The following is a 21,244-nucleotide window of genomic DNA, read 5'->3' on the forward strand; positions in this document are numbered from 1 at the left end:
GCTTGCGGACTGTTTTGATTAGCTGTAAGAAATGACTGACTGTTGTTTGAAGCAGTGACTTTCTAGGGCACGCTTATCAAACCGTGTTCCAAAGACTCTGGGATCTATGGGAAGTGCTCCTGAATGCAATGACTGTGCTATCAGGTCCTTGAGTCTTGGCGTGATGCGGAAGGGCAATATTGTATCTGTGCTTTACGTCACACCAATGCCAACTAGTCTGTATAACCAAAGCGTCATTTCTTCATTCTTCAGATGCTCTAGCTGTTGTCATAGAAGTTGCAAACCACGCCAATGACATCATGAAGCAGGGAGTAAGTATTTTGGCTTACAAAGATGGTCGAGTAAAGCTTTTTCTCTCTTTTTTTTTTTTTTTTTTTTTTTAGGGCAATTACTCACCTTTTGCTTTTTCTCCCTGTAGGATAACTTCCAGAAACTCATGCAGATCCAGTACAGTTTAAATGGACACCATGAGATCGTGCAGCCAGGAAGGGTAGGTCCTCCAGAAGGCATTCAACAGATTGCAGTGAAAGTGCAGCACGGATGATATGCAAGTGACTGAAGCTGGCATATACTGAGAAGAAAAATGGTCCATCTCTTAATTATTTGGTCCTAACAGTCAAATGAATACTGCCACTCCGTGTGTGTGTGTGTGGGGGGTGTTTAGACGTTTATCTGATGAAAACTTATGATTTCTAGAATATGATTCCTTGCCAGATCTCGCAGGCAGATTTTTTTTCCTCAAGCTTAACCTTGTATTTGTCATGGTTTCAAGTGCAGCATGGAAAACTGTAATACAGCCATTCACACTCACTTTCAGAGAAACCTAAGGACGAACAGCCTTTCTCAGAAAGGGAACGTTGAGTCCCCAAACTTCTGCAGCACTTCAAGTGTAGTAGTAATAATGATGATGATGATGATGAAAAGGTCAGCTTATTTGTACGGCTTGTGCCCTGAAAAGCTAAGTTTTGAATTGCTTGTTTTAATTTGCTAGGTCTTTCTGAAAGAGGGAACACTGATGAAGCTGTCCCGGAAGGTCATGCAGCCACGAATGTTTTTTCTGGTAAGATGCTGTGTATCTTGCTGTGTGCCTAACACTAGTGTAATTTTAAGTGGTCAAAACATTACACCACAAATGTAAGTAATTAATAACTTCAGATAGTGGAAAAAATGACAAGTTGATGCTGTTTGGCATGCTCATTTCTAATTTAGAGAGATCATCTGTTGCACATGCACTAATTTTAATAGAAAACCATTTAACCATTTCACACTGAAATGTACTGTTTTGAACAACGCGTACTTTAAAATTTGAGCACTTTTATGAGAAGACATTATCTGTAGTAGCGCAAAAACTAAAACAGTCATTTCATCCCACTTCGCCGTACCAGATCTTAAAACCTACAGCTCCGCTGCTGCTCTTGCATCCTCCTCTCTCTCCCTCCCTCCCTCCCTCCTTCCCCCTCCTCTCCTTCCCCTGTCCAAGCCCTCCTGCATCCTGAGCGGAGCACTGGACTGGAAGTTAAATGCTCGGTTCTCTTCCTGTCTCTGTTGTGTTTGGTTTTGGAACTTCTGTGCATCTCTGAAGTTCCTGTTTCCACTTGAGCCTTTTGTTTATCTCTTCTATTTAGACAGTAAAGCAACTGTTGCCCTGAGTAATTTGTGGCATTATTGGTCCCCAGTCCTGGCTGAAATCTGTCTTTTAGTTACTATAGTCTTTTAGTACTGTAGTTACTGTAGTAAATATTTCCCTGTGTATGTATTCTAAGCTTGCAAGTGCCTGTCTTATGCTCTGGAGATGACTTTGTAGCGTATAAAGCACTGAGATAACTGCAAATGATATCAGTTAAGGTAATAATCTGAATCTGGTGCTGTCTCAAGCTTGACTTCCCAAACCAGATGTTGCTAATTTTAGTGTCTCTAGCTCAGATTTTCTTTCTTTTTGTTTTTTGGGTTGGTGGTTTGGTTTTTTTTCTTTTCTTTTTTAGATCTAAAAGGTGCAGGCTAGCGTTTATACCTTTAGACACTTAAGCGGTGATTTTTTCCATTGATCACGTTGTGAAGATTTAGTAAGGCTCATGAAGCGCTTGGTTATTTTGCAAAGAACCGCATAGCAAAAACTCATGGGACAATTCAGTTTTCTAGTCTGTGCTTACGTGCAGTAAATGAAGTTTGGATCCATGTGTTGAACAACACAGAAAATAAAAAAAAAATAATCTTAAATTCAGTAAGTGCACTGAATGAAGCCAGGTCTGGTAGAACAGGAAATAAACAGTAGATGCAGACATAAGCTGGTAAAATTTGCATGGTACATATGGATAAGTTTGTCCTTATAATCATAAACTGCTAATCTTAATTCTGCTATCTTGTGAGTTTCTGGAATGTTTTGTTTTGTTTGAATGGTTAATTCTAATATCCTTTTAAAATAGTTTGTTAAACAATATAGCTGCGTACACGAGAAACATTTTTGTCCTTTTTGACAGCCTGTTCTTTGACATCCGCGGACTGTTTACTGGTGTGCTAAATGTATATTTACACAAGGAAGATATAAATAGACACCTATTGTTATCTAAATTCATACATGAAAATGTTTCTTGTGGCCTAAGTGGAATAATAGGAAGTAGAAGATGCCTTTCCGGACAGTTGATCTCAGTTCTGTACTTCCACTAAAATGCATCTGAAATTATCTGTCTCTAAACAGTCATTAGTCATTAAAAAGCATTGCTTCTATGTTACAGTTCAATGATGCCTTGTTGTACACGACTCCAGTTCAGTCAGGGATGTATAAACTCAACAATATGCTGTCGTTGGCTGGAATGAAGGTGAGTCACTTGTTAAAATGAGTCTTTCTCCAAACCTATTTAAACTCAGGCCTTCAAATTTTCATAGCACAACTATGTTTATCATTGGAAACAGATATTAAAGATGCTTGTGTTACAGAGGTATCCTACAGGCTTAACCTTTCTTGCATAATATCATCTGTGGGATTTGCTGCCTAAGTTTCCCTAAAAGACTCTGTTGCCACAGGATCATCTCACCTGCATTTCATCCAGTATTGGCCTGCTCTGAAATAGCCTGCCTACTGATTATTTTTTTTATTGTATTTTGTTTAGAATGCCTCACTCTTGCCTTGTAGATGCTTTTTATTGACCACACCCAGAGATTAGGCATCTCTGCCTGATAAGCTTCTGATGGATCAAATCTCTATGGTTTATAGAGATCTGCTAACTGTGGGGGAAGATACGGCTTTTGTTTCTGAGTCTTTGTGAAAAGCATCAAAGTTAAACCCTCAGCCCCTCTGGGTAGTGATAAGGGACATGCATGCCATGTATTGACTCGGTCTCTGACATGTCAGTCGGTGGGAACAACGAACTGTTGCCTTGGGAATTGAGTAACTTGTCTCTGGTCCTGTCAGAGAAGAGCACAAATCCAGCTGCAGTGCAGATCTGGCGCCCAGCTCCAAGCTTTCACAGGCAGAGCTGCAAAATCTCTTGTGCCAGCAGATGTCTCGTGGTGGCTCAAAACCACTCTTAACTTCTAAACCTCCTTATGTTTGAAACTTGGTAGCTCAGAAGGATCAGCAGGGTGATTCAGCCCTTGGGGGTATGGGGCAGGTGCCCACTCTGGGGTACACTGTGGGCTACATGTTGTCCTGCAGCAGCAGCAGTGCCTTTTTTTGCCTAATTGCAAGAGGTGCTTGGAGGGCAATGGGTCTGGGCACGTTGAAGCACAGCAGGAGGTGTCTGACAGCTTTTCAGCTTCAGTCCCCTGGATGTCTCCAGTGTTTGCATGGGGCCACAGTGAAATAAAATGGTGGGCTGCCAGGTGATCTTCCTGTAGCTGGGCACTCTGGATTGGTGTACGATTTCCTGCTTTAGAGGTTTTTCTTTCCAGCGTAACCTTCTGCAGTAAAAACGTAAGAGATTTTATAGTAAGTAAAACTAAAGCAACTATAAAAGTACCATTTCAGTTTCAATATAAAATTTTTTCTCCCTGAAGGTTAAAAAGCCAACCCAGGAAGCGTATCAGAATGAACTGAACATTGAAAGCGTAGAGCGATCCTTCATTCTTTCAGCAAGGTAAGTCTTACAGTTGAATAATGATTTTAAAACCGTGTGGTTTCAAACAGGCCACTTAAGTTTTTTATAGCTTATTTTGCATTTACGTAATGAAAAGTTACCCTTGGCTAGAGGAATTACAGAATAGAGGGAGTGACAGATTGGTGTCTGGAAATAAGGTAGGCTTTGTTCTAGTTTACTTTTGTTCACATTCAAAATCCGATTTTGAAAATTTAAGTTTATTTTTAAATAACCGGCAGAAGGGAAGCCTGGTCAGGGGTAATAAGTTTCATAGATAGGAGATGAATTTGTAGTCTCTAATACAGTTCACCCTGACTTGTAAGGAAGACTGCCCACTGTGAGGTGATGAATAGAAGCACAAAGGCTAGAGTAAATGTGGCTGGTATTTGAGCAATTTGGGCTTAAGGCTGCAGCTGGTAGGGATTCTGCTGTCCTCAAGACAGTTAACTGTTAATCAGAGCGAATAAAACTCTTGCTTGGTTCCTCCTTTTCAGCTTAGCTACACCTTCAGAAACTCTAAGTAAATTGAAAAATTATCCTCTTGCTGCCCTTTCTTGAGAGGAACAAGAATTAAAATTGTTTCCGTTCAGTTAGTTTTAGGCTTTGCTTTTCACTATTTTTTTGTTTTTCCAGAGTTACTGATGTGCTCTGTCAGTGCATTAACAGGACAGGATATGAAGCATATATGACAATAAATTTTGATATTATTATTGGTAACTAATATAAATTGGAAGAAGTCATTCTGGTCTTCTAGCTAAAATAGCAGTATAATTGAAACAAGAAAGGGATCTCAGTGAACCTGAAATTATGGAAATGGCAGCAGTTACTGGAATGGTGCTTGTCTTTACCAGAAAGCCAAATTCTCCCCGTGGCAGCAAAAGGATATGTGACCACTAAACCAGAGCAGCTCTGATCTGCCTTGACCAAAATGCCTTTAGCAAAAACCCGGTTTTGTGGATTGTTGTTTTTACTGCGTTTGAGTTGGAGTTTTACACGTTCTGACGTTTGTGACAGTGCTGATACCAACGCAGAAAGACATGTTTTCTCTTTTGTTTAGCAAAGCTGAGTAAGGGCAGGCTGCTTCTTTTTATGTGACCTTGTAAATACCGACATGAGGATGTCTGCACAGAGATAGCAGTATCTCTAGCTGAGGGGTAAACCAAGGTTAGCCTCGTCAGAGTAGCCAAAGGAAGTAGCTCAATTGTCTGAGCAGTAGTTATTTATAACAACAGACTTGAAAGGAGTATTTTTGTATTTTTTTCAACATTAAATGTTTCTTACTGTTTTTTTGCACATTGGGGAAAAAAAAGATGCCTTTCACAGTTCAGGGGATGATTCTGCTCCAGTATAATATGAGCAGGTCTGTGCTGCTGAGGTGCCTCGGTGACTGGGTGTCACACAGATACGTGAAGACATTTATGAGATTGCAGTAGGCAATGTGCATTTATCTCTGCTTGACTTGAAACAGCATTTCAATTTTAATTCAGTCATTTTAAAAAATTGTAAAAAATCTTTGGAGCTTGTGAAAAGATTATCATCTTGAAATACAACCTACCTATTTTCCACAAAACAGGACAGACTTGTCTTTTTGAGGAACTGATTAAGTGGTAGATTAAAATGAGCTCCTGTGAAACACATGCTGGTCCATAGGGGAAAATCCCTATATATAACATTTTCATCAAATTGGGCAGTTAGTGACATGCTTTTTTGTCTTGACCTTGAAATTTGCTGGTATTACCCTCACATTACCAACTAAAGCTGCTCTGATTTGCTCTTTCTTTTTTAGTGTTGTTGATGTTGCATCTTTGGAGAGCGTTCAGCTCTGTTATTTTTATACTTGCTGGAAACTGTGTGCTAGAGCCCTAAGTTACACAACAGTGACAGACAGAGACATCCCATTTGCTTGGGATGAAGGAGGTGCTGGGGGCCCCGGGTATGAATGAGGATTTTCAGGTTGTTATCTGTCTGTAAGCGAGGCTTGTGTCTGTGATGATGTAGGAGAGAAACAAGTGAAAAACTAGCAGCAATAGGTGCTGGCATACATTTTTTTCCCCCAATTAATTATATTGATAAATAACCTGGATGTGAAGAGAATCAGTGTCTCGTCAATACAGACAGTATCTTCCTTTTGATGATGCCGCATTCTAACAGCTTCCTGGCTCCTGTGTGGTAAAAACCTCAATTCCAAAACTGTCCAAATTAATCTTACATACATCAGAGACAAATTTCACCTCTGTGCTTTTTCAAATAATAAGCGTTATGCGGAGTGCACACTAAAGAAGAGATTCTGAAATGCTCCTGGGGGCAGAGCTGAGGAGGGGAGCAATTAAGCTGGTGAAAAATTGCTAGTATTAAACTGTAAGCCCGTTAATAACAGAAGTATAGATTAATGCCTAGACAAGAGTCTTTGTCACTTCAGGTTTAGTTTTACTGACTGCATTAGTATTCCGCGTTATCTAGTCGTGGTTGAGGTTTCAGTTTCCCCGGGATATCTGTGGGAATGTGTATTGTTTTACGTGGTACAATGCGGTATTGTACTAGAAATCTCTTAATCGGAGAAACAAGTTAGCACATCTGCACTGTGCAGAAGTAAAGCTTCGTCCCTGAAAACAATAGTTGTGCCAGCCTGACGTGGTCTGAGGCCAGCTGGCCCCGTCCCCCTCAGTAAGGCTAGCGACGTAAGGATGCCTCATGCAAGACTAGCTCAGCAGGGAGAGGTGCCCTAAGGCTGCGATCCTGGAAACAAGAGGGGTATAATTCTGCGTGCCCTCCTGGGACCACCGAGCTGCTTACTCCATTGGGCAGCTGCGATGTGTGCTCCTAGTACACACGTTTGCCAGTAGTAACAATTGCTGGGGCTCTCTGCAGTCCATTTAAAGTTTCATACTGTTTTGTTAAATCGTAAATAAGTAAATAAATAATAATAATAATAATTTTAAAAAAACCCACAACACAAAACTAAGAAAACCCTGCAATTTTAGTAAACAAAATGACATTTGGAAGGATGCAAGAGATACTGGACCTGCAGCGAGGGAGGTGTCGGGGCTGTGCAGCTGTGGGGGAGGGAGGGCTGGCAGTGACAGCAGAAGAATCGCTGCCTCTTTTGCCGCAGCAAACCATTACATCAGTTCAGTTGCCGATGGCACCGCCTTTGCTCTGAAGTTCTGCAGGACTGTAAACAGCCCTAAAGGCTAGCACTAGCAAACCTAGCAAGCGTGAGCTCCCTGGTGAAATATTAGGGTGTAAGCCGTGTAGCTCGTTGTGCGAGCAGCCCTATACGTAGTAATCCCCACATGATGGGGGACGCTTAATCTCCAAAAACTGTGCCAACTTTAAACTTAATTATTTAATATAGCTTTAAGAACCTAATTAAATGTAACCAGATTTTGAAAAAAACAAAGGAGTTGATTAGAGTTATGAATGTTATATAGCTAATGCAGAACAGTTCTTAACAGAGGAGGAGGCAAAGGTAAATAAACTGAACAAAATGTTCCAGTCAGAGTGTGAGATATTGGGACAGACAGTAATATATTGCTTTGCCCTTGCTTGTATCTTATTTCCTCTCCTTTTGTTCTGATTTTGTTGCTGTGTGCAACAAAATCTTTTTTTTCCCCTATACCTCACAGACTTCCCCCAAGTTTACCTTATTGGATTTGTCCCCTCTGACTCGGTATAGTACTCAATTTCAGCCAGTTCAAAACCCCGGCTCAAAGTACTTTCCTTAAAGGTTCAAAGATGATCAAAGCTTCCAAATTCACCCACAGAAGCCTGTGCTGTTGCACACCTAATTTGTGTAAATCATTGTTTTCCTCTTACCTAACTTACCTTTTTATATATTCATCATGTTGAATTGATCAGTTTAAAAAAAAAAATAATTTTTTCGATACTATTTAAGAAGTGGACAATAAAAAAAATTAGTAGATACTGGTTTAAATTTTCAAAGCCCTTTTTAAGCCGGCATGGCATCTTAAACTAGGTGTTCCTCTGCCACAAAACTCCTTCTTCCTTCCTCAGAGCACCCTCCATGCTGCTGCACAAGTAGCTGTTCATCTGCGTGATGAACCCAGTCGGTAAATTGATCCTGAGGAAGGGCAGGTCAATGGCTTGCTTTAATACAGATTTCTTTCCCAGTCCAGCTCATGGCACTTACAGCCCACTGCGTAGCCGTGTGTGTTCTGGCACAAGGCAGAAAAGACCTAGTGGCTGAGAGGGAGCCTAGTAGGCTGCCCTTGGTGTCAGCAGCAGCGTGGATTTATATTAGATGAAAGTAGCGGTGAGCCCGTAGCCTCAGGAAGTGCTTTTGGCATTGCACGTAATCCAGCGTCGCTGCAGGCTCCCGCCGTGCCAGGCATTCCTTGTTCTCCCTGCCCCCGTGCCATGCCACTTCAGCCTAACGCTTTCCTTAGACTGGATGAGTGATCCACCAGCTCTGGGATAAAGAGATACGCAGTAAGCTCATCTGTTTATCTCTTTGGGTTAGCTTATCCAATGGAAAAAATTGGAAACCAAGAATTATTTCAAAGCAGCGCAACCTGGTAGGAGCCAACAGTCAGGAGGACAAGGCTGGGGAAGAGACAGGGTGTTTTTCTGACAGAAGGTCGGGGTTTCACAGGGTTGGGTATAACAAACTGCACCCTGAGAGAGAACAAAGTGGGGAAAAAAAGGCTTGCTGGAATTTCAGAGTCCTTCTCAAGAGGGAGGTCCCATGCCTTTGTTCTGGGAGCACCGTTTACAGCAGTGTTACTCAAGCTATTCAAGGGTCTAGGGAGCAAGCGAAGAAATGACACCCTTCAATGCAAGCCTTGAAACAATCGCAGGGCATTTTGGAAGGAGGAAAGGGAGGGAGGGAGGGAGGGAATCCACTTTATAACAACAGACACAGAAATCTTTTTTAGTATTAATCAACACAAATGACTGACACCATGCAGGCAGTTAAAAAAATAATGCCAGTTTCACTAGGAACTGAAGACGGACTATAAAACTGAAATTGGAAGAGAGTTAAATCAATGGAATTCTAATCAACACTTGCTTCTTAGTTTTAAATGTTGAAATAATAAATGGACTTTTTTTTTCCATTCTCAACAGTTCTGCTACAGAAAGAGATGAGTGGTTAGAAGCTATCTCCAAGTCAATTGAAGAATATACGAAAAAGAGAATCACATTTAATCCTAGCAAAAGTCTTGAAGAGGTATATCACACCATTATTGTGGGCTTGTTCCCTTTTTAAATATAAAGTTTCTTTGCAGTTGTTTAGAGAAACAAGAAGCGCTCCACGATGAATAATAAAACAGGGTGGTAAATGATAAGCGAACAGATCATAGAACAGAATCATATTTCATAATGTTATGTACTTCATAAATTTAAGATTATTTTCTTCCAAAAAACCCAAACCAGCTTTCTCGATTCTCTCGGTAGTCTTGCAAACAGAAAGACAAAATGAAAAGATTTTAAAATATAGCAGCTATTGATAAAAATAGGCTGGTGAAGCTTGGTAGTCACACAGTCTGTTTGAACTAATTAAATGCAGCTCTGTCTTCAGGCTTGCATTATAATGGTCACTGATGAAACAGTAGATAACATTTAAGACCATGGCAGTTTATCAGAGAAGGCTTTCCAATATGATTAGAGGTAGCCTATAATCACTGATAAATATTAATCTTATTTCTCGTCACTGAATGTAATGGACTTCTGCCTATATTCTCTCAGGCAGATCCAGAGAAACAGGAAGAAGACAGTCCGCTGGGATCAAAGGCTCCCATCTGGATCCCTGATACTAGAGCCACTATGTGTATGATCTGTACAAGTGAATTCACGTTGACGTGGAGAAGGCATCACTGCAGGGCATGCGGAAAGGTTGGGTGATTTTGTGACTACCTCTTCCGTTAGTCATTCAGGTTCCTTGTGTGACAAACACAGATGCAGCCTGATTGTACCACCCCATCTGTTTTAATGGAACACTGTACTATGACACAATTATCTGGATTAAAAACAACATGTCGGGTTGTTGGGGTTTTTTGGGTTTTTTTGAGTAAGGTGTGATGACAGACCAGTGTTCAACCTTTTAACCCTTTACATGTCTCTTATTTTGCATTTTGGAGTACTATTTATGGTTCTCTTCTGCTTCTACAATTATATAGTACAAACAAAGAATGTTAGCTGGAATGAGAAAAACATCTACCTCATGAATTTTTGTAAGATAATAATGATTTTGGTTTTAAGTTAGTACCAAAATTATTTTATAATTAACATTTACAAAAGGTATATCTAATAAACCTTTCTTTTTCTTGTTTTAATGAAGTGAGAATATAGAAATCAATCCACTTGAGACATCTGTGTTATGGAGAAATTGACAAGAGAGCAATGACTATTTTTAATTATTTCTTTAAAAGCTTATGATTTAAACAGTTCAGTAACACAATACACTTGTTCTGCTTTTCGTGGATTGTTAATGTTGACTTATTGACTTGTGTATTCAGTGATTTTTTTTCTATTTAATTTTTTGTCATTTAGAGGAGGAAAGAGCAGCATCTTGAACATAAGGACATAAGGAAAAGCCAAGGCCTTAAACCATTTTCAATCTAAAACAGTGCCTATTTCAGGTTCTGTTAGGGGCTTAACAGTACTGAAGTGAACATCTTTGAGCATTTGGTGACTTACAGGTGCACATCGTGTACAATAATGCTTTTATCTGTTTCCAGATTGTCTGTCAGGCTTGTTCATCAAATAAACATGGTTTAGACTATATGAAAAACCAGCCAGCAAGAGTATGTGATCATTGCTTCAGGGAGCTACAGAAACAAGGTAAAGAAAATCTGCACAAACTATCTGTCTTACTTTTGTGGCCCTTATTTAACATGGTATGCCTGTGCCTCATCTTTACTGCTGGGTTCAAGTGCCTAACTCTGCTAGTGCTTGAAGAGCGATAGGCATCTGAGGTTGTAAGAACCCAAACAAGTCTCTGCGGAGTAAGCTAGGAAGTGAATTTGCAATACATTGGCTCTTCCTTCCAGAAACATGCGTGCACTTCCCTACGATAATGACATGTAGCTTATGCTGCTCTCTTTTTGAGATAAGTAGTGTTACGTTGCTTTTCATGCGTCACAGGGTACAAGCATACATTAAAGTCCTTGCAGCTTATCGTGACCTCCCAGTGGGTTCATGTGTATTTTTACTCTCTGTAACTTGTATGCCTGTAAACTTCGTTTTTGCCCGCTAAGCTGCGGAGATAGCTGAAGTTCTGGGGCTCTATAAATACGTAGGCCTTCATCTTACCGAAGCTGAATCTCTTCAGCCTCAAGCCTTGGCTCATCTGGAATTCATGAAGTTGGCATATCTGCACCTTATTTCTGAGGGCAAACTCCTAACCATTGCCTACTGCACGCTGTCAACATGGATTTCAAAGTGAAACACCACAGCTAGAGCTATTTTCATTGAAACGCTTCGGAGAATGTGGTACTACTGATGCCTGCTGACAAGCAAGGATTAGGTAGCCTAGTGGTAATAACATTTGCTTAGAGAGAAGGTCCAGGGTCAGTTTCCTTCTCATCCTGAGAGAACTCAAACCCGTCTCTTTGAAGGAGCTTTATATCATTACGCAGAAACAAAAGTAAAATCAATGGAGGCACCTCCCAGTGAGATGGGAATCCAGTCCCATCTCACAAGACCTGCTCTGAATTTGGACTAGAGTCCAAAGACTCTAGTATAAAATACACAAACGAGCCCTAAGCAGGGACTGAATCTGTTTGCTGCCCTTCCCTCTGGCAGAGGCGCCAGTTTGACGCAAGCTCTCTAAGGTATCAGGAAGTCTGTGGTGCCCCGGTGAAATAATCAAGCTATGGCTTCCAGCGTGCTGGGGGTGACGTTTGTCATGGGGAAGCGGAAAGCGGCCTCGACAGCCCTTGAAGTGGCGGAGGGAACGTGCAATGCTGGAGGAAGCGGATTGTCTGGACCACCTGCAGGCCTCTGCCTTGGGCACTAGAGGCTGCTGCGCTGCAGGCAATTGCGAGCGCTTTTAGCTGGGAAAAGAGCTGCAGAGCGGGCACGGTACAGCTGGCAATCCAGTTACACTCCTCCTCTGCTCATTACTTCAGAGCCCCATTATGTTCAGGGACAACTCTAGAAGTAGCCTTAATGAAGCTACTCATTCCGGGCTGGGCTGTAAAACAGTGGTGGGTGTTGCTAGAAAATCGGGTTTTAAAGGAGTGAAGTGTTGGAGAAGTCTTCCAAGAGAGATGAAGGAACTGCCTGTGGCAGTGGAAAAAGACAGCACGTTCTCTGGAGATGGGAATCTCCAGAAGTGTGTGTGTGATAGCATGAGGCTGAAGAGGAGCCCTGCAGCATCCATACTGGAAAAAAGCTGAGAAGGTAACAGATGTAGAGAATTGAAGGACTGAGAGTTGGGGACCAGAGGTAAAGTACAGACTGAACTGCAGAGGACAGGTCTAAAAATTTGGTGTGGTTTTTAAGACTAAATTTTCACCCTGCTTATGGGCAAAGGTAGTTCAACATCAAGAAAACATACTTTGAAAACAAACAAAACCGATCCATTTAGTTTTGAATTTGTGGGTTTTTTAGTCTGATCGTGATTTGGAGGATTCTAACTCATGGTGCTGATGATAATACTGAAAAGTTAATTCAATACAGAATTTAATGTCATTAGGTGTTATTGTTGAAACACTGTAAGCAGAATAAAAATGTCAGCTGTTTTTAAGAAAAAAAAGTCCAAGAATCATTGCCTGTGTTTAGTCATCTATGACATGAACATGATATGTTCATCCTATGCATTTTAGATAATCAGTGCACTCCTAAGACCGGATCCCCAGTCAACCATAAATCTCCATCAAGTGCCTTGTCTACAGTATTACACAGTATTCCCTCTGGAAGAAAGCAGAAAAAAATTCCTGCAGCCCTCAAAGAAGTAAGTGCTTTATTGTCAAAAGTAATACCTCGTTGGTATTCTATCATCAATATTAATAGTGAAAAAAATAATTCCATATTTTAGCCATCTTCTCTAGAATCAAAAGTCGAAATTCACCTGTAACAGTAGGTTGGGCCTTAGTTTTATATAGGCAGGGACCTGAACTATGAAGCAGTGTATAAACTGCATAAACACCTGTAAGACTGTGATTCAGAAAGATAGTTAGAATTGTAATTTCTTTCTTGCCTCCCAGTGTTTCAAGGAACTGTGATTTACCTCTACACTAACAGCCAGTGAGAAGGCTCCTACTCCAACTCAGCCCTTGGCTTGTGATTAGGAAAGGTAGAGCTAAACTCTGCCTACCTACTCTGGAGGTCTTGGGAATGGGAGGAAGTAATTTTTCTTCTTATATAGGAACGCGGGTTCTCCAGCTGTACATGGTCTTCAGTGTTTCAGCCCTCTCTTGTCTTGTTGCACCCAATTTAAGTTCCAACCCTTATAGTCTGCAGAAACTTCTCCTCCAGACCAGTTAGATGGTGGCAGACAAAATCGTTTTTCTTTCAGCCGAGTTACTTAACAACATTAACTTGAGATCTGGGAAGAATTTGAGCCTTTGACAGGACAGGGCTCTGGAGATCTGTTTTAAAAAAGCTGTAAACTTCTGTAAAACATCTGTAAAAACCTGGACAGATGCATAACTCTTGGGTGTTGGGTTTTTTTTTTTCACTTCAGGTTTCAGCAAATACAGAAGACTCTACAATGAGTGGCTACCTACACAGATCTAAGGGCAGTAAGAAACCATGGAAACACCTATGGTTTGTTATAAAAAATAAGGTGCTATACACATATGCTGCTAGTGAGGTAAGAGCCTACATATTAGAAATCAAATATCCAATGATAATGCTGTATTTGTAATAAAATTGTTTATTTTTATGATCTAGAAACAAGCTATAAAATTAGATCACCTTACAGTAATGGATCTGATTGCGATGTAGTATTTTGAAAAGGCCCAGTGAGCTTGGTACCATAACACGCTGATACAGCTATGCTGTTTCTGATTCCAGACCTAGCTTTGAGTATCTCTGCACTGCACACCATTGCACAGTTGTAGGTATGTTCTGAGTCAGTTGAATACATGGGGGTCTCTTTAGCTGCATCACACTGGACTAGTGGCAAAGCCAACATTATAAAAGCATCTCAAAGTGTTTTGTTCTGCAGTTCCATAAGGTATTTTGAATGCTTGGAAAATGAGCAAACTAAATCTCTTGACTCCTCCTCATACTGTCGTCTTCAGCCTGGAGTTATTATTTAATATATAGTGCTGCAGTAGAAAACAAGAAATGCATCTTGTCTAACAGCATTTGCTTTTTTTATTTAGAATGTGTAGTCCTACTGTCACGTGGAATAATCTCTGATATATATATATATATAAGCTTTGCACACCCCAGCGTGTGCTGAGGATGTAGTTTTATTGCATCTTATAATATTTTGCAACATACATGGATGTATTGTAGCACTGGTTTTTGCTTGGTTTTGCTTTTTTTTAATTATATGTTATAGTTTGCTAATAGCTTTCAAGAGTCAAATATCCAAAGCATCTGTTTAAGGATATTGCTATCCCTCACTTTCTTTCAAAACGTAAGGCTCAACCTATCCTGACCATGTAAAGAATTACCCTTCTTCACCCCCACACCACCCCCACTCTAGTTATTTCCTGGTTTGTGCTCAGATTTGTTCCTGGGTTGTTCCTGCTGTAGTGCCAACCTTTATTTTAGCACTTCTGAATTATCTCCAGAACCTGTGATGTTATTTCCACTGCAGCATTGGCAACAGTAAAAAAAAAATAAAAATCTTAAATAATTATGTGCAAAACAATTACTTTTGCAAAGAGTTGAAAAATATTTTAGAGCATTGTGTCTCTTCTGGCGGTTGCAAAGGAGACTTTGGCAACTGTAAAGAAAGGCATATTAGTCTGTGACAGTCACCTTAAATTTTCATTTGCTTGGCTTCCTCTGAGATAGCCTTCCAGAGTAGCTTCAGTTTGCACTCGCATTCACAAAATTAACTTTTTCCTATTTTCTTTAAACTGAAGAATATCCGTCCTTATTTTTCAGCTTGATGAGCCATTGCAGCAGACATTGGGTAGAGATTCTCAAGGGAAGGTCCAGTGTTGTCTTAGCCAGGAAAGCCCACTTAAGCTACGTATATTAGTTCCAAGTGATATAAAGATTAGTGGTGAAAAGACCATTTATTGGTGGTACAAAGACCTAAGATAGTAAAACAGATTGCTAACTCTTATTTGACTGTTTTCCAATATCAAGAAATGCTGCTTTCACAGATACTCTTGTTTCAATGTAGAGGCAATTACCAGAATCTTCACCTGATGTGTCAGTGTTTATGTACATTTGTTTATTTCTTCTATCCAGAAGCATTGCAGGATCCTGCCTAGTTACAAAACACTGCTTTGGAATTTGCACAGGATGAAAAATATTTCCCCCCCCCCCCCCTTCCAAAAATGCTGTGCATTGTATTTATTAATTAAAAGACAATAGTATAAAAAGAAAGGCAGTAATTGAGATGAATGAAGAAGGGAAAAAGTTGCCCTTTTAGCCAGGTTTTGAAATTAAATTAAGAGAAGGTAAAAAAAGTACAGCATCTCTTGCTACCCTTTCCTCGCCAACCACTTGTGAACACTCAGCAACATTTTTTTCCCCTATCCTGTTAATTTTCAGCAACAGAAAGCAAAATAAATTCATCCATCAAAAAAAAAAAGCATTTGGAGTGCGACTCCAGTGCTTGAGAACATAGGTTACATCCACAGCTCCTTCTTGTAGCATACTCAGTGCAGTTTATAGCATCCCATATCACTTTTAAGACGTGAAAACTCACTACTGAGGTTATTGGAGAGAGCACTGGGCTAGGTGGACCTTTAGTCTGCTGCCAGGTGGTAGTCAATCTTTTGATACAAGAAGTCCTTACCAGGCAGAACAACGAGATTATACAGTGAAAGACAAGGTAGATGTTATCAGGGAAATAAAAAGAGGAACAGCAATGTTGAAGTTTACGAGGTTTTGTTATTTCCTGTCCTCTGATTCATGCATGGAGAGTATAAAAAGCAGCATTTTGTGCATGACTGTTTGTAATAACTTGTTTGATGTATAATCTCTTGCAATGGTATGGTGCATGAGTAAAGTATAAATGCGTTCCTTAGTATGACTTACAAGCTCTAACTTTGTCTTGTTCGCTTTTTTCCCCCCGTAAAATAGGATGTGGCAGCATTGGAGAGCCAGCCTTTACTTGGATTCACAGTCAGTGAAGTAAAAGATGAAAACTCAGAGTCTAGAGTGTTCCATTTACTGCACAAAAACACTTTATTTTACATATTCAAAGCAGATGATCCCCATTCAGCTCAAAAGTAAGAAACTATTTGAATTTGAATTTATGTTACGTTTTTCTAGAAAATGTTCCAGAACTCATGAATGTTAATATTCACAGATTAGGCATATGAACAAAAGATGCATATTATATATGTAAATAAAACTTAAATTAATTCAACACAAGGTCCTGGTTTCATTAGGACTTCTGAAATGCTTTAAATGAAGCAGCAGACTGTCCTCTGCAAAAGAATGAAAGTAGGAGACTGGAAAAGTCCAAGATAAAGTAAGAAATAATTCTTTTTCCTAGCCCATTCCTCTATCCCCGATCTGCTCATGTGAAAATTGAATGTTACCTTTGGAGAAATCCAGAAAATGTGTTTTAAGAGTTAACTACTGATAGTTGTGTTCCTTTTTTTATCTCCAGATGTAAATTGTAGTTATTTTTAATGGATATATGGGAGTAAAAATAAAGCGAAACCTAAAAAGTGAGGGACAGAAGTTTGAAGTGTGTGTGTGCAGATGTGCCTGAGCACGTCAGCACGCTTAGTATGTTCAGACCAAAAGCTTGAATTCAAAGAACACTCAAACAAGCTGTTTCATTTCAAGTCCTGCTCATGTGTCTGAGTTTGGAGTCATATTTATCGATTTATGTATTGCGTGCTTTTTATATAAAATAACCTAGAAAGCTTGGTCATTAATCGGTAGAAAACATTTGCGCCGTGAATCATGGAGTAAACTAGAAATGAGCATGGACTCAATACTTTTAAGTTACCTTAACCTATACACCTAGCTTATCTGACTGGTTTCACTGCAGTTTTCCCAAGTGAATTTTACATTAATAAAATAGATTTCATGTGCTAACTAGTCCATTACTAATACTTGAGCATTCAAATGGCTGCAGGTATAGTTTTGTGCAAATAGGGATGTTCTCAAATACAAAGTACCCAGAGCTACTGAAAATTTTGAACATCTGAGAACGTGCTTGGTGACATTTCTCGACACACAACATCTGGAAGTCTATTTAATTTTTGGGCGTATTTTGTCTTGCAGATGCACACAAATGTTTCCTTGTTAATTAAGATAGTACTCTCTTGTTTCCACTGTGTCCTCATTTGTACTATATAAAACAAAACTAAAAAAATCCAAGGAATTCAATAGATTTGTTTTCCTATTCAGACAATGGCTTTTGTCATCAGTAGGAAAACTTGAAATTAGACATACTCTAGTTTACTGAGGCTAGGAATAACATTAAGTACCTTAAATGGCAAGCTTTCTCCAAGTATTTAATATCCTTAGGAGGTTTATGCTGAACCTCCAGAATAAATGCTGTTTGATAGCATTAAAAGAAAAAACAAAGAACATGTTGTTGGCCTGTTTTCCTGAGTGGACACTGTGTTTTCCTGTTAGGGCCAAATAAATAATTGATGTATTTGTGTAAGTACAGTAGTAAATTTTAACAGATGTTTACTTTTTTGATGAGCTTCAAAATCGTCAGTCCAGTACTATGTTCAGTGCTTCAGCTGTTTATGAATTTGTTGTAGTTGTATTCCATTTTAGTTATTTTTAATGAATGGCAGTGGAAAATACAGTGAGCCCTATAAAAGTAAGGGATGGAAGTTTGAGTTGCCTGTGCAGACAGGCACAAGCCCTTAAACATGCTGAATATGTTCATACCAAAAGCTTGAATTAAAAGAACATGCACACAGTTACCAAATGAAACACTATGGGCAAGGAAGAGCCAACATCTGTGACTAACGTTTAGATACCCTGTGAACGCTAAGACAGGTTCGAATTTCCATGATAAAGATAATTTTACAGTCTTTGTCCCATACAGTTCTTGCAAGACTTTCACTCAGGAAAAAAAAAATCATTGGCATGTGGGCCCCTTAACTTCAAATGCACAGAGTTTAACCCTCCTTTGGAAGACAATTATTCCATTTATTACTGCATTTGTCAGTGTAGCATTGGAGTGCTTCAGAAACATTAATTTTTGCAGCATGCTTGAGAAGGTGAGGACGCTTATCCTAATCAAGGAGAAACAGAAACCCACAGCTATAGGGGGTAAAAGTATCTGAATATTAACTTTGAATTTCCAGTTTTGAGACACCTTGGATCAACTGTTTGGGACTTCCCCCCCCCCCCCCCACTTTACACACACTTGTATTTTCACAGATAAAATATGGAGGGTATCTGTTAATACGTGATTCAGTAGTAGCACGTATTGTGTATGTGAAAACAGGGAAGTTCTGCCGTCATGCAAAGGCACCATTCCACAGCACTGTGGTTTATACCTTTACCAGCAACTTCCTAACAGTGTTTAATTTTCTAATAGGTGGATAGAAGCTTTTCAAGAAGGCACCATATTATAGCAGTGTCAGCATCGTGTCGGCAAGTTTAAAGAATGCCCAAGGATGGTGGTAAAACAGAGCACAGCAGCTGTTCAAAGAAACAGAGTCCTGCCGTCTCAACCTACGCAAAATTGTATATTTGTCAGAATTAGGAGTTGGTGCATTTTTAGTATAAGGTAATATTTTTTTAAAGAATTGTGTGTATTTCTGTGTTGATACAAAATGTGTTATTTATTAAATTCCAATGTTTACTTTAATGGTCAAAATTATTTGTGAGGTCTGCAATGAGGTCGAAAGTGCCCATGTCTTCAGAATGGCAGGTGGTTGGTCAACATATTCCTAAAGTTTGTGCTTTTTTAAAAAAAAAACAACACAAAACAAAAAAAACAAAAACAAAAACAAAAAAAACCCCAACCAACAAACAAAAAAACCCAAATCTGTTGCAATTGTACAGTTCCTCGTGATTTGTGTATAGGTCCGGAGTTGCTGATGCTCACTTTGCAATTTAGCAAGAACAGATCAGAATAGGAATTTCAAAGGTTTTGGATCTTTGTTAGCTATGTAAACTCCTTTATGAGAAGTTGTATGGTATTGCTGCTCCTTTCCTTGAATGGCAGTTGAAATCTTGCATACCAGTCCATTAAAACAGGACAACAAATTCTGTATCACTGAAGCTATTGCAAAGTACAGTTCAATTATTAAAAAAGAGAAAAGGGAAAAATATTTTAAAACAGACTTTGCAATTACAGAGATGAGGCACTGGAGCATCTTCAGTACTACAAATGCCAAAGAGACTAAATAAGATATCTTCAAACAATTGCAGGATATGTTTTCTTTTATGTTTCCAGTAGTAATTTAAAGTAGAGTAAAAATTACATTCCTGATATACAGGGAAAAGATGAAATATCTTATTTGGTTCAAAACTTTGTGTCAAATTAGTTCTGTATGCAGTATGAAACACTGTATAAACTATTGTTCAAAGAACGTTAAACAAATATATGCACCCCCCTCTCCCAAAATTTTAAACTATTGTATATTTAAATATTATGTCTAAACTGGAATTGCCATACCAAGAAAACCCAGCATTTTTAGTGCAGGTGGCATTGAAATGTATACCATTCTTTGAAATACCTTTTGTTTACACTGTGATTTGTTCTGTTTGACACTTTAAAACACAATTCAGTTTTAGGTGTTTAAGGTGTTTAAGGTTTTTTTCTTTAAGAAAATTGTTGGTATACCTCATTAGGAAATACTTACTGATGATTCTGGTGCATTTATTCTATTTAACTTTTGAAAATTTTTTAACACTGTAATAGCATAAATGGAACTAGAACTATGAAAAACACCTGAAAGGATGCCATTTTTATGTCAGATGTGATGCGTAGTCAGTCAACTTTACTGTATGAAACACTTCTCAGTAGTCCTCTGAATCAAGTTAGTTGTGGTAACAGAATTAAGAGCAATCCCCTTTTAATTAACAGTTTGAATGCATGTTAATAGCTATTCTATGGCCTCACAGAGGTAAGAGATGGTAGGGTAGTTAGTAGTCATCACAAAAAGGCCAAGAATGAAAGTGCAACCCAAAATTCTCTTACTCCCTCAAATATCTGAAGATCAGGTCTAAGATACTAACGTAGCTCTGAAGAAGCTTGATTTTCCAGAGCTTCTGTTAAGTTAGTAGCGGGCTTGGAAGACTAATGCTTAATATTAAGTATATAAGTAATTTCATTGACTTCCAGCATTTCAGTAGAGAACCCTTCTGAATCAGGGACTTAAGGCAGTAGATCTGGCTTCCCTCACGAGCACTAGAGATTTGGCCAGATAGTGTTTGAAATTCAGTGGGAGTCTTAGCGAAGCCTTTATTCTCTTTTATGTTACTGCAAATGAGCTAAGTGAAAATTTTTCTCTTGTTATATATAAAGGGCTTTTACTTAAGTTTCAAAACCAGCCGCTGACTGAAGCCACGTAAGCTATTAGCGTGTCTCTTCAGGGTAATTTCTGGCATGGCTTTTACTGTATCCAAAACACTGATACCAATGTAACATAGGTGTAACGTGGCTCTTCCAGTTGATATTATCAAAGGCAAGAGCTTCTTAATATTTTTTATAAGGACAGCACACCAACTAAGATGGAAAGCCATGAACTGGCAAATGAATCAGAAATTTGGCTAGGAGCAAGCTAATTTAATTTCAATTTATGGTTTGATATTGATCTCCCTGCTGCAAAATAGAGCAATAAAAGTCAAATAGATACTGAATAAGGTGCCCGAGTTCTGCCTCATATGTGGCATCTAACTACCTCTCAAGGATTTGGTGTAGAGTGAGAAAATAGTTTAAAGTGTTCTGTGAAAGTCAGAGGACTTCTTCCAGAAGCAGTTGATCAATCAAAAAATCTTTCTGCGGCAGAAATAGGTCGGAACAGAGCCTTAAAAACAATAGTACACATATTGCAGTTTAATTCTGTGTGAAATAAATTGTCTTTGTAAACATATTTGAATACTTCTTTTCCTCTCTCTCCAGCACTAGTGCT

General features: G+C 39.1%; 1 protein-coding gene across 2 annotated transcripts in view; it reads left to right on the top strand.

The window, feature by feature from the left end:
- Positions 1-21,244, top strand: part of FGD6 (FYVE, RhoGEF and PH domain containing 6) — a 73,957-nt gene extending 52,713 nt beyond the window's left edge. For both annotated transcript variants that reach the window (XM_063322779.1, XM_063322780.1), the window contains 12 exons: positions 253-311; positions 419-490; positions 992-1,060; positions 2,733-2,816; positions 3,994-4,073; positions 9,159-9,261; positions 9,780-9,926; positions 10,772-10,874; positions 12,863-12,990; positions 13,723-13,851; positions 16,257-16,405; positions 18,700-21,244. In XM_063322779.1, the coding sequence (XP_063178849.1) occupies positions 253-311; positions 419-490; positions 992-1,060; positions 2,733-2,816; positions 3,994-4,073; positions 9,159-9,261; positions 9,780-9,926; positions 10,772-10,874; positions 12,863-12,990; positions 13,723-13,851; positions 16,257-16,405; positions 18,700-18,736 (1,160 nt within the window). In that variant the 3' untranslated portion in view covers positions 18,737-21,244. The remainder of the gene's footprint in view (positions 1-252; positions 312-418; positions 491-991; positions 1,061-2,732; positions 2,817-3,993; positions 4,074-9,158; positions 9,262-9,779; positions 9,927-10,771; positions 10,875-12,862; positions 12,991-13,722; positions 13,852-16,256; positions 16,406-18,699) is intronic.

This window comes from Chroicocephalus ridibundus, chromosome 1 (assembly GCF_963924245.1).
Source record: "Chroicocephalus ridibundus chromosome 1, bChrRid1.1, whole genome shotgun sequence".
In the NCBI taxonomy this organism is placed as follows: Eukaryota; Metazoa; Chordata; class Aves; order Charadriiformes; family Laridae; genus Chroicocephalus; species Chroicocephalus ridibundus.